At 35.9% G+C, this 13,875-nt stretch overlaps 1 protein-coding gene across 8 annotated transcripts in view; it reads left to right on the top strand.

Moving 5' to 3' along the window:
- dab2ipb (DAB2 interacting protein b) overlaps positions 1–13,875 on the top strand; it is a 179,479-nt gene that overhangs the window by 79,263 nt on the left and 86,341 nt on the right. Inside the window, exon 1 of one of the 8 annotated variants that reach the window (XM_048188496.1) lies at positions 3,865–4,351. The exons of the other annotated variants lie outside the window; for them this stretch is intronic. Within the exon in view, the coding sequence (XP_048044453.1) occupies positions 4,228–4,351 (124 nt within the window). The 5' untranslated portion in view covers positions 3,865–4,227. Of the gene's footprint in view, positions 1–3,864; positions 4,352–13,875 lie in introns of those variants that run through there. 8 annotated transcript variants of the gene reach the window in all.

Here is a 13,875-nt window from a genome sequence, read left to right as displayed (position 1 = left end):
TAACGTGTAATTTAGAGGTTTGGACAAAATGTTAATTGCTGCAGTCTACAGTTTTTAAAATGTTTAATTTGAGTGAATTATTTTTAAAAAATCAGCTTGAATGAATGATTTAATGACTCACAAATACTTCACTTGTTTCATTACTGGATGAATCTGCATTTTTTTGAAAAAAAAAAAAAAAAATCTCCTGAATGAATGATTCAATGACATTAACTTTTAAGTCACTTGTTGCCTACTAATGGTGTAACGAAGTAATTAATGCATTTGTTATATGAAACGCCATGTTACTACTTTTCCGTAGACATCTGTGTTTATATCCAAGCTATAAACTTTTTTCCCAGTACTTCTTTGATCATTTAAATATTTGTAACAGAAATAATGTGTGTTTGAAAAGAAGCTTGAAGAAGATGTTTGTGAAGCTGTTTCATACCTATACATGATAACTGCATTCTCTGTTCAGCGGTAGCGTTATTGCAGATTTGAATGTTTTGGTGTGATTTTGTCGACATAGCTGAATCGTTGTCATTTAGGAATGAGATCATATGTGTTGAATCGAGATCTTTTAATGATTAATTGTGGAGCTCTAATTAATAGACAGCATTTATTTAAAATAAAACTCTTTTTTTTTTAAACATTATAAATATCTTTACAGTCACTTTTGAGCAATGCATTCTTGCTGAATAAAAGTAATTTCTTAAAAATAAAACTCATTTTTGGAGCTTAACCCATGTGATCACAATTACCTGTTGTTCTATGAAAAAGTCATTAAAATTGTAATTTGAATCCCACTAATAAAAAAAATAATTGTTAATAATAATGACATAATTTCAGTTTTTAGCTGAACTACCCCTTTAAAACTGTTCTCAAAGTCTGCAAAGATAACAGCTCAGTGTTTCGCTGATCTCTGTGTGTGTGTGTGTCGTGTTCCTATTATGGCCTCTGGAAGGGCAAGATTGAGCATGCAAGAGATACAATCCTTTAGAAAGTTCTGCAGTGTCCATCACTTTTCTCTCACACTCACACCCATGCGCACAGTATTAAGCTGTGGTGAACAAATTCCCAATAGTCCCAAATGTCTAAGTCTAGCAAAGTCATGAGAACAGGAAATGACCTCGATTCTGAGTTTGCCCCCAAGTGTGACCCCAAGCAAACAGCTTGTGTTCACTGTTCAAGCAAAGAACAGTGGGCCAATGTGTGTTGTTATGAGTGTGTTACATATTTTCAATAAGTCTACAGGGACACATGGGGGAATATCCGGCCGTAATCCTGATGCTCGGGCTTCACAAGGGCTGTATTGAAGTATTTTAGTGTCATTCTCTGTTTGACTGTTTTATGGCACTGGGCTTGTTGTCACCTGGGGAGTTACAGCAGTCAAACAGAAGGGGGTTGGGCAGGGAATTGTTTGAAAGCAAGAAGGTTGAATGGATAACAATAGGCATATTGAATAGAGAGTTGAAGTTCTGTGTATCCAGCTTCCCTGAAAGAGACCTGTTACTCACAAAGACGCACCAACAGGTGGTGCGACGTGTGCTGCATTGTGTTCACAGATATTGAGACCCTGATATTGTCTTTCCCTAGAGATATTCACCCAAAAAATGAAAATGGTGTTATTGTTTATTCGCCCTAATGTCTTTAAAAACCTGTATGCGTTTCTTTCTTCTATGGAACACAAAAGAAGGTATTTTTAAAGAAATGTCTCCTCTTGGATCCCACTGACCTTCAATGAACAGACAAAAACATATTCTTCAAAATATCTTCTTTTGTGTTACACAGAACAAAGTAAGTCATACAGGTTTGGAACCATGTGATGGTGAATAAATGATGACAGAATGTTCGTTTTTGGTTTAATTGCCCCTTTAACTAAAACATACTTATTTTGTTATGTATTCTCTCAAGAATGTGTTTTCACATTTTTGTAGTCATAATCTCTAATCATTAATAGTAAATCATTTGTAAATGAGTGTGCTTGTGTGTCTTTGTGTCCATCTGTTCTGCTGTATTCCAGCTGCTTGACCCACACCCTCAGCACTGGTTCCTCATTGGCCGATGAGAACCTTGTCTGGAGAAGCTAGTCTGGGCCCCTTATGAGGATGCACATCTAAACCCTGGACTGGAATTTCTCTAAGATTGGAATAGAGCCTTGATTGGGACTTCAGGGTTTTAATTTGGGTCAGTCTTGATTTGATCTTTGACACAAACGGTATAATGGAATCTGTCTAAGAGGCATGCCAGCTTATAGTAGAAAAAATCAATATTTGTTTTAAGACAAAACAAAGTTATTGGCACAGCTTCATGATATCATCTGGAAAGGTTTCATACCTCCAACCTTTGGCCAAGCCTTTTATCTTGCATATGCGGTTGGTTTCGCTTTGCACCTGGACTGTTTTTTCAAAATTCCTATGTCATGGGATTGAACTGGATGGTTCACGGTGGTTGTGATACAAGCATGACTTATGAGGCACAGTTGTGTGTTTAGAATTTCTTTTTTTAGTTAGCAAATGTTCTCCTTATGTTTAAGAGTGGCCTCTGATGTAGAATATAGACTCATGGGCTACCTCAAAAAGCTGTGGAATAGATGTAAAGGTTAATTGTGCATTAATTTTAAAGGTGAAGTGCCATTATTGTACCAATTGTCTCACCCAAAATCACTTGGCTGGTTACCATGGCCCTGTTAGCTCCTGCTGGTAGATGCCATACTGTAGCTTCACTATCTGAAATAGCAGATTTCTAATAGTAGATGTTTTACCAGTGGCTGTTTTGTAGGGCTCTACAAAGCATGAAATTTCTGTATATTTTCCCTGTCTTTTGCCTGTGACACCACAGCCCAGAATAAGTAAAGAGATTTCAGATTGCATACTTTTATAGACAAGTGCCATTAAGATGAGTAGTATTTATAACTGCTGGCTTTATATTAAATTTTAAGCTTGTCATAGTAATGTGACCCACATAAATAGGAAATAAATTCAGATTTATGAGGAAATAGAAATGGTCCAAAACTCATCCTCAGTCATCAACAAAGTGTGTAGACTTGCATAGGAAAGGGAGAGGCAGTTGTTTCAAAGCAGAAGTCTGATGAACTTCTTTATTTTTAAATTTCACATAAATAAACCTATACACATGAAATGTATGAAACCTCAGGCCACATTTTAGCCAATAAATAAATAAAATAAATAAAAGTAAGATTTTATTTATTTATTTTTTACATTGGGACACTAATGCAATTTCCACCAAATTCTCATTCCCAAACATGTATCATGAATGTAATATATTATGCTATTTATTAAGTTAAATGTATCATGGTATCCACAAAGCACCAAATCAGCAGATGATTTCTGAAGGATCATGTGACACTGAAAACTGGAGTAATGACTGCTGTAAATTCATCATTGCCATCACAGGAATAAATTACATTTAAAATATATTAAAATAGAGAACAGTTATTTTAAATTGTAATAATATTTCACAATATTTCTGTTTTTATTATATTTTTGATCAAATAATTACAGCATGGGTCAGCAAAAGAGACTTCTTTTAAAATGGTATTGTGCTTTATACATCATGGTCGTATTTGATGTACTGCTTTTATGTTTATTTAAATAAAAAATAATTGAATTACAGTATCAAGAATTACACAAACTCAAAAGTAAAATACATTTTGGTAATGAGAATTTGACGGCACAATGCAAAATATTGCGTTGGTAATAAGAATATTGTCTCTATGTAGCTTATTTCTTTTTTTTAAATGTATATTTTTTCTTTCTTAATTATGGATAAAATGTGACCGGTTCTTGAAAGGTTTCATGCAATTCACCCTATAGGCTCCACCTACTCCAGATCCAGCCCTGGTTTTCACACAAACTCTTCGTGCAAACTTTGTCTTCTGGCTCTCTCTCTCTCTATGTTCAATGGCATACCTCTGCCTTCCTACTACTTGGAGACAGAGTGCGTGTTACAGAGAGAGACCATGTGGCACTAGAGAGCATTGTGAGCTTTACCCCCTTAGTGAGAAGTCAAGCAACAGAGTGAAACAGAGAGAGACAGAGAAAGCAAACATCCTACAGTTGGACTTTTCCCAGAGTGCAGGAATGGATTTCCTCTGATACTTTGGATGTCAATGCGCAACTTTGGGGTTTACGCACAGAAGGGATCTTTAAAGTTTTGCTGACTGAGCGTGTGCTTGTGAGCCGTACTTTGAGGCGTGTGTGTGACAGGAGCGTGCTCGGAGCTATGTCAGGTGTTACACGGAAAGGTTCTGGGAGACCAGGATATTACTACAGACTCCTGGGACGAACGAGGCTACAGAGACAACGCAGCCGCTCCAGGAGTAGAAGCAGAGCCACAGCCAATAGGGGTAAACTTCATTTTATAACTTTACATTATTTCTGAAATATATTCCCTCTCACCTTTTAAAAAAAACTTTCAGTTTTGTAAAGTTAATAATAAATGGTGCTGTATATCTCGGTAATACCCCCCATAACTGTTACACTTAGCTGCAGTTTATTAAGTTTGTGTGTTAAGATTTCTGTTTGTCAGAGTAGTAAAACATCATAACAGCCCACATTAGAGTGCAACTGCCATAAACACAGTTATTACCACTTTGTTTGTTGTAGAACTCTTATTCACTTTTTTTGAAAAGTTTTTTTTTTTCTTTTCCTGGGAAAAAAAATTATTTTAATTCTGAAGAAGAACATTTATTAAAAGAAAAAAAAATGTATCTCATTTTAATTTACACTTCACTTTAGATCTCAAAAACTGGAAGCAAATGCTTCCTCTTCCAGCTCATTTTAGACTTGCTATTAATGTTTTCATTTCTCAGACTAGTAACTAGACAATGAAGGGGACACGTGCCATTTAGTCAAACTGTGAGTCTGCATTAGTGGTAGGATTTTTTTTCAGTGCCTCTTTCTGCAGGTTAAGTCGTTACGCCAGTAGGTGGCGATAAGTGTGTTTCTGTATTATGAAAGAGTCATTGAGTCATTCACTCAGCCGATTCAAAACATAATTCATTCAGCAACCAATTGTTTCTGCTATGTGTTGCTTTTTCAGTGCTGGACCACTGATTCTGCTTTGACTTTTTTTGGAACTGTTTTTTAATGTCAAATTTGACAAATGTATTTATTCATAACATAGAAATGTTGTATAAAAGCAAAATCAACACCGATTAATCATGCGTGTGGCCAAATCACAGTCCTTTTGACATTCAGTACAAAAGCACAATGAAAATATGTTTTTTTTTGTTTTTTTTTTTTTTATCTGAATGTTATTTTATTCAACTTTTGGTTCCTGTCTTATTTTGAGTTTTTTGTTAAGTTCCTTGTACAAAAAGCTTAGTCACTCCATCAGTTTAGTGTCAGTTTTAACACCTAAATGTCACAAGGACAAAACCGCAGAAGCCGTAAATTTGAGATAGCGAGTCCTCATGCGGAGCGGGCCGAGTGAGCGTCTGTGTGTGGAGAGGGGGTTATTATCAGCTATAACTTTAAGGTTAAACAACAAGACAGGTGACCAGACACAAGTATTAAACCTGACACAACAAACACACTCTCACACAAATTTTTCAAACCAGTCAGGCAGGAACTCAGTACTTTAGTATGGCTCAGAAAGCTCCTGCGCTCTCTCACACACACGCTCTGAGTAATTTCAGATGTGATGGCTGTGAATGGCTCCTTTAAACTCTCATCTAGGTTATGGCTATCTGGGCTCATTACACAGAGGGTCGATTGAGATCCCCGAGTCATTCAAACTCAATTCAATCACTGAGAGAATCAATTCATGTAGTAGATGAGATGCTTTGTGATGGGGCTTTGTAATGGCACAGCTGTTTTGGGGACTTTGCAGCTTCAAGGTGACATCACTGTGGTAAACTTATGAAAGTGAATGGCAGTCCCTCCAGAATACAACACAAAATCAACAAAATGTCACATTTTTTGCATTCTGCATAATTTCCCGTTTCACTGCAATATAATCTCAAAAATTGAAATGTCTCACAAAAAAATAAATTATAATTATCTAATTGAATTATTGAGTTGTAATGCATTTTTTCACGAGCATGTGATGTCTGTGTGAAACCTGCCGTCTCACGTGCCGTGTGGCAGAGCGCGAGTACCAAATTGTGTTCTCTTTTTGGGTTTATTGTGCTTGAACAGTCAAATACATACACAATTATTTCAATATGTCCATCTTGGTGGTCATTTGTTTCTATTTTCTTATTTTATTACTGTTTACTTGATTACTTAATTAGGCCTACTTGAGAACTTTTTACTCATATTAGGAAAGTATTTGTTTTGTTGTGGCTTACTTATCGATTTAAGTATTTCTATGTGAAAATGTTATTAAAGCTAGATTAGGGATGGGTCGATACCACAGTTTTGGCTTCGGTACGGTACCACAGTCTAATATCGGTATTAAATCGATACCATACAGGCTCGAGTATTGCACGTAATTTTACTCATTCTCGCAGGTTTCGCATTTACAAAACGGGAAATTACCACAAATGTTTATTAGTAAATTAATAAACACAGATTATCACATCAAATCGGTAATTGGTTACCACTTATAGCACACTTGAACCCATAGTGTATTACAAGTGGTAACTAAATACATTTTTTAAATAGAGATAGTATATTAAAAGCACATTTTAGTTCATATTTCATGGTGTTGCAAAATAGCACAGTTGAGTACACTTAGATGTTCTTAGGATTATCTTAAGAAGTACTATAGAAAAATCTTTAGTATATTAAGTACAAAATTAGTGCGCAAAAATATAGCACTTTAAGTGCGCTATGATACAACACTCTCGTGCGCGTTTTGGACAACTGACGGAAATCTCTTGCCCACGTCTTTTTAAACCTTGCCAATTTGAACATCCAAGTGGTTTTATCATTCAGTAGTAATGTACTTTGGAGCTCTTTGAAAGATGGTTTCTTTGCGTTAAACCAACAAACAACGCACACACAAGCCGCCTGTATAGAGCTTGCGCATTCCAAATGAAGTTGTTTTACCTTAAACGGTCAAATACACACAAAATTGTCAAAATGTCCATCTTAGTGAGTATTCACATAAACACAGTCGGTTATGTCTTACGTGAATTTAAAAAGTTTAGTAGTGTCAGTGCATGTGTAGTAGCCCGATCGAATCTGTGAAGCCAAAAATACATGCTGCTGTCTGTCACTAAATAACATTTGTAACTTTAAATTAATCGTATGGATTTACCTATTTAATGTATTAACAGTGACTATTCAGTGTTATTTTATATTTGATTACTTTATTTAATTTCTGTAACTAGCATCTCCTGAATACCACTGTTAGAACTACCTAAAATATTATGAGATATAAACATCATTGGTTCAAATGCATGCTGGAGCTTTCATGTTATATTAACCATATGATCTTATGCACGTGTGTTGATATAGATGTCTAAATTTGATCGTATGAATGACGCACTGACCTGTCAATCTCGTTTTGTAAATTAGGATGAGCAAGTGACAGATGCTTGGCAAGGTTTGATGTTTCTTCATCATTTTTATAAGTAAAGTAATTCCAAATTATGTGTCTTGTGAGTGTGATTCAACTGCTTTATCCATTTTTTTCCGCTATGTTGTCACGTTTGCCGGTTTCGCGTCAGTTTGGGTAGCACACTGCCCCGCAAACTTTGGAACAGCAGCATATACCGAAATGAGCAAAATCATAATATCGTACCATTTGAAATAAAATATAAATCGGTATTTTCCCAGTATACCGCGCATCCCTAAACTAGATAGTACACCACTACACTAGTCAGACTAGCTATAGCCTAACAATTTTGGGAAAAAAAAAAAAAAAAGTATTATTATTATTATTTCAGATTTCTGAAGACTGGGTAAGGCTGTGCACTGCACTCAATAATACCCCTTTCCAAGTCTGAAAAAAAAAAAAAAAAAAAAGTCCATAGGTTGTTTTTAAAATATTGTTGTTAAAATGTATCAGAAAAAAAAAAACAAGATTTTTTGGTGTCATGTATTGCGCCTCTAACATAATACATAATACGTGATGCATAACATAATTATTAAAAAAAAAAAAAAAAAAATCACAATTTTTCCCCCACAAATTTCTGGAAATTGCCACCACTGAATCTATCATTTTGATTGCAAAAATCACAAAATAAATAAATAAATTGGCAAATCCTGATGAGACTGGTAAGGTTAGCAGACAGAAGCAGTGATTTATAGTCAAGAGTATAATGTTTTGGATAGATGTCTTAAATTCAGTGTGTGCGTTTTTTTTTTTTTTTTGCTCGATTGATAATGATGTTCTCTGTTCAGTGACTCATGCACAGTGGAGTACAAGTATGTGTGGGTTTTTTTTTATCAACATTTTTGTTTGACAGAGAGAGATAATCAGGAAGTTTTCCAGTGGAGTGATTGTCATAGAAGATTTCACATGTTTTTGTAGGTGTGGATGTACTTAACTGTCAAGCTGTGTGTTAGAGGTTCATTTCTTGTTCACTGTTGGGCTCTTATTCATGTTAAGTAAGGGATATGTGGGCATAAAATAATGATTTAGTGATTTAATAATAACAATAATAATAATGAGCTGTCTTAATGCATTACAAAATTATTATTATTATTGTTATACATCTTCTTTTCCTTCAGTTGGAATCAAATATTTCAGAGACATGTAATAAAAAATAAAACATACAAACTAATTATGACTCATGTGAAGATGTACATCACCATTGGAATCATGCAAATTGAGTGCACTTGGAACAAAATTATGAGCTTTGTTATCTGCGGCACCGTTTGGGTTCTGCTGTCTGATATCTTATCAGTTCATGCATGACAGAAGATGTGGCACTTTGGATCTAAATATTCAAATTCTGCACGAGTATGAGGTAATGGTGACTCCATGAGCTCACCTGAGCTCAACCCTGTTACACAACCAATTACACACACACCCCACACAGGGAGGATAAACATGCATAATAACACTGTTTGTGCTCGTTTGAGAACATGCATATGATCTGGAGAGCAAATTGTAGCCTACGTATAGTGAGACATACATCCACCACAGCCAGCTGCATGTGAGTGTGTTTTCTTTCTAGCTCTCGCTTCCTTCCTCCCCTCTGTTCATTTTTGATAATACAGCATTACATCACCAGTGTACCAGCTGCTAAATGGACAACCTGTGAAACGCACACACTGACACAGCTGTGTGAGGAATAACCTGTTCTGGGAACAGTACAACCCCAGCACTTCCCACACTTGATGCGTTTTGCTATGCTCTGGTTTTTAATTTCTGATTAGGAAATGCATGGGATCATGATTAGTGGGCTTAGCAGGCTACTGACAGTTGCTTGCAGCTGTGGGTTTCACATATTTGCTCTGCATTATCTCACAGGAATGCTATGTCAGAAGATTATGGTAGAGATCATCCTGTACTGCTGATGCGGGACCAGTCCCACAGTTTTTTTACTCTCATGGAGTCATGGTACTGGGCAAAGTGGGTTTGAGTCTGGCTGACAATACAGGTCTTGAACCTCTTTTCATCATAATTTCCTATCTACTGCTGTCGCCAAGTAGTTGGTGCATTCCAGTCCCATTCGTACCTATTCTCATTGCTGTCAACTGTGGTCTAGTGGTTATTGTATGCGATTTGATGCATTTGCCTGTTGTGCTCATGTGGACAGTGTGAGTTTGAATCTGACGCGCAATGCTTTCTTATCCTAATCTGATTTAGATGTTTTTCATCAATAAATCCAGTTTTTCAATCCTTCACTTTAGTTGTTGTCATGTCTCTACAGAGCTGAGGCTTAGGTACTGTTAGAGCATGTGATTTGGTATATTGCACAATGGTGCTAATGTGGGCAAAGTGAAGTTGAATCTGGTGCGCAAAACTTTCAGGTCCCATTCCCATTTCTTCTCCACATCATTTGTTGTCATCTCTTCACTTTAATTGTTATGTTTCCACCAAGTTGAGGCCTAGTTTTTGGTGCATGTGATTTGATAAATGGTGCTAACATAGGCAACATGAGGTTGAATCTGGCTCGTTTTCTGATCCCCATCATTTTCTGTCATCTCTTCACTGTATTTGTTGTCATGTCTCTTACAGCACTGTGGTCTAGTAGTTAATACATGCTTGCGCTTTCATACATTGCGCCAGTAGCGGCTCCTGACCGTAAATTTAGGTAGGGCAGATTCTGGGTCTTAGCGCTAGTTTATGATAAGCATTTAGTAAGCTTTATATTATAATCGCTGAACACATGCAGACACACTTTTGGCAGAGGTCTGATGTCCTTGCGTATTCAGCCTGAGGGTGGCGCTTTATGTGTTCCTGTCAATCAACATTAATGCTATGTTAGTAGTCTATTCTTTTAAGCAAAGCAAGATATTTGGATGAATGTCAGTAACCAAACAGATATTGCCCCCACTCCCCCCATTCACTACCATAGTATTTATTTTTCCTACTATGGTAGTAAATGAGGGGTGAGATCTGTTTGGTTAGTCACTTCCAAATATCTTTCTTTGTGTTCAGCAGAACAAAGAAATTCATACAGATTTGGAACTACTTGAGGGTGAGTAAATGATGACAGAATTTTCATATTTGGGTGAACTATCCCTTTAACTCCCTGAGGTCTGAAAACGCGCCGGCGCGTTTGCAGGTTTTTTTTTCACATTGCAGCAAAACAGACTTAAAATACTCAATTTTTTGTCATAGAGACATAAGTAATATATCAATTGAAACTATAGAATATCTTCTTTTATTTGTGTACACTCAGAGTAAAAACAAAATGGTGTGCTTTTTGCAAAATAAAGAAAACTAAAATGATGCATGATCTGTCCTCTCCCTCTGAACAAAGTTTAACCTGATAGTTCTCAGAAAATGAACTATAACTTAGTGAATACTAATCACAAAAAAATTAGACTTATGTCTAATAACACGTTGAAATGTCAGGTTTTAAATCATGTAAGTCATATCGAAAACAAAAATTCTGTTTTTATGTAATCTGTATGAAAAGAGACACATGTCAGAAGTCCCTGATTCAGCTCATTATCTGCTAATGCGGCCACACCCACAGAGCCAGCGCTATTCAGAGGCAAATTATGAGTCAATACAGGCATACATCATCTCAATCATGTATTTATTGTCTTGAAAAGTGTTTTAAAGTGTAAAAGCCATGGTTAGCGACCTCTGGAAGACATGCCGTTAGTTCCTGATATATCCTCTTCTTCTTTAGAATAATTTGTGGACTAAAGGTGTACAGAGCGCCTTCTGGCTGCAAGTATGAATTGAAAACACCAGCGCTCATAGTGATGACAATGAATATAGAATATAACTCCTCTGTATAGAAAATTGACATAAACATATGAGAATCCATCAATATTTCTCCAAATGTGAATGCTTTTAAACTAAAAACCTATATTCAGACTCTTTGCATTACAGAAATACATAATATTTTAAAGAATATAATAGAATACCATTATTTTAAATTGAGCTGAGACATGATTACAGAGGTTTTTTTCACAGCCTACCTGACTGAAAGGCCACATTATTATGCAGCACCATTAGAGGTTCTTTATGCGATTCTTTTGTCTTCTCAGGTGTAAATGACCCATTATTCATGATGATTCACGCCTCCACGCATACTGTGTTTCTTGACAAAAGTGTCTTACAAAAACTAAATCAATATATTGTTTTATATGAACAAGTAGGCATTATAATTTTTACATAATTTTGAAGCAAAAACTCTAGCCTACAACCTCCAATACCCGGAAGTCTTGTAAACACAGATTTAATATATATTTTTGGCCTTATTTCAGTGACTTAATTTTTTTGTTTTTTCAATAACCACGCATAAACGTTATTCCTTCAAAAACACAAACATGTACATACATGTTCCTCACATATTATGGTAGCCTAGTTTGTGCTGAATACAGTGTCATGACACCTTTGTCATTAATGTTTATGAACAACTGAAAAAGCACAAATGTCAGGGCATGTCAAAACTTCTCCAGGCCCCAAATCAGCCTCAGACTCCAGAGAGTTAATGTAGTATTTATTGCATCCATAGTATCATGATGATGCCTGCCGAAGCCATACTCTAAATTTTAGTATATCCTGCACACTTCCCGACTTAAAATAGTCTAGGAAATCTGAAAATATTTGTTACAGAATTCTTTGGTGCTCTTATAGGCAACTTCTAGCTAAACCTGGCTTTTCCTATTCCCACCTCTTCTCCCCATTATTTTCTGTAACTTCACTATTATGCCTATAGTAACAAAAAGGCTGAATTTATCATACTCTGTTCCTAGAAGTGAGTAAATACAGTTGCTGTAGGGAATGTTGATGGGTTTGAACTGCAATCCTGCTGGAGTTTCCATTTAAGCATCACATCTATTTATACAGGAAACTTTGGTAAATAACCTTGGCATGTTTTTACAGAGATATCTCAAAGAGTCATCTGATAAAAATGTCTGTAACTTTCATAGGGTGTGTGTGTGTGTGTGTGTGTGTGTGTGTATGTGTGTGTTTTATTTTTTATTTTTTATACAAAGAAGCTTACAAGCTATAGTGTAATCCAGAGAGTGCAAACTTAACTGAAGATCTGGCCCAGATTGGAAAATCAGACAACAGACAAAGGAAGAGAGGGAAAGAACAGGAAAGAGAGAGTGATGAAGACGTGAAAGACAGGAAATGAAGACAACGAGGGAGGTGAAAGGACAACAGAGATAGCAGTGATTAAACAGGAATGGAAACAGAAAGCTGTGTCAGAATTGTCTGATAGCTGGATGTTGTTCTACAGTCTGTCGTTCAGTTAAATATTTTTCTAGCTTTGTTATTGATTTGCAATATTTGCTGTTGATATGTATGCAGTATGTGTGTGTGTGATGTCTCACATATCACACGTTCACAGACACAGTTTCACACCATCTCTAACTTAGATATCTGACCAAAATTAAAAAATAAGTTATGTTTTTTTTGGTTTGCAGATTGAATATACTTCTTCAACTTCTTTCTCCTTTTTGATGTGCTGTATATCACTCTAAAAAATAAAACATTGGTTCAACAAAAAAAAAAAATGTTAACATTTTCCACTAGAATTTTTAATTTTTAACATTAATTCAAAGCAATATTTGAAGAGTTCAGATGCAAAACCCTCTAAATCCATCAGACTTCTTTTCTTTAAAATGAGCATTTATTTTCCAGGCTTTTACGATCAAGTTCAGTTTCATTTTAAAGGTAATGATAAGGTTATTAGCTAGTGAATAAATAACTTTTTTTTTCCAAAATGTCACTCTAGACAATTTATTGGTTTTTAACAAGTTAGATTTTCTTTTGCGTCAAAACCAGCTAAATCCACTTGTGCTTTTTTTGCAAAAACCTCTAAATCCACCTATTTGGGACAAGACATGGTAAATAGTTGAAAAATCACTAAAGATGCAACTAAAAACCCTGAAAAAGACGAGAGCACTTATCACTTAAAAACTAAACAGTAGACAAACCTCTTTACACAGGGATCTAACACGTCTCTTCTATTCAGCCTCCACTTTTTGCCTCCTCCGTTTATATGGCACAGCTTCCATATGAGACAGAAGAATAGCATCTTGTTTGACTTTGTCTTTGGCGAAATAGAGCTGTTGTTTGATGTATAATAAATCCGATTCCTTCAAAGTAACGGCACTGCACGAAGAACCAGAGACGGGCACTCGAGTTAGAGACTCGGACTCGAGTCGCACTCGAGTCGCATTTTAACAGACTTCAGACTCGGACTCGGACTCGACCTGAAATGACTTCAGACTTGACTCGACTCGGCACAAAAGACTCGGAATATTTTAAAAACGACTCAAGTCTTTTACCCATAACTACTGATATAATAAATAAAGAATTTGTGTTGTGTTT

The sequence above is a fragment of the Megalobrama amblycephala genome, linkage group LG4 (genome assembly GCF_018812025.1).
Source record: "Megalobrama amblycephala isolate DHTTF-2021 linkage group LG4, ASM1881202v1, whole genome shotgun sequence".
NCBI lineage: Eukaryota > Metazoa > Chordata > Actinopteri > Cypriniformes > Xenocyprididae > Megalobrama > Megalobrama amblycephala.
This window is presented reverse-complemented; position numbering and strand designations above follow the sequence as displayed.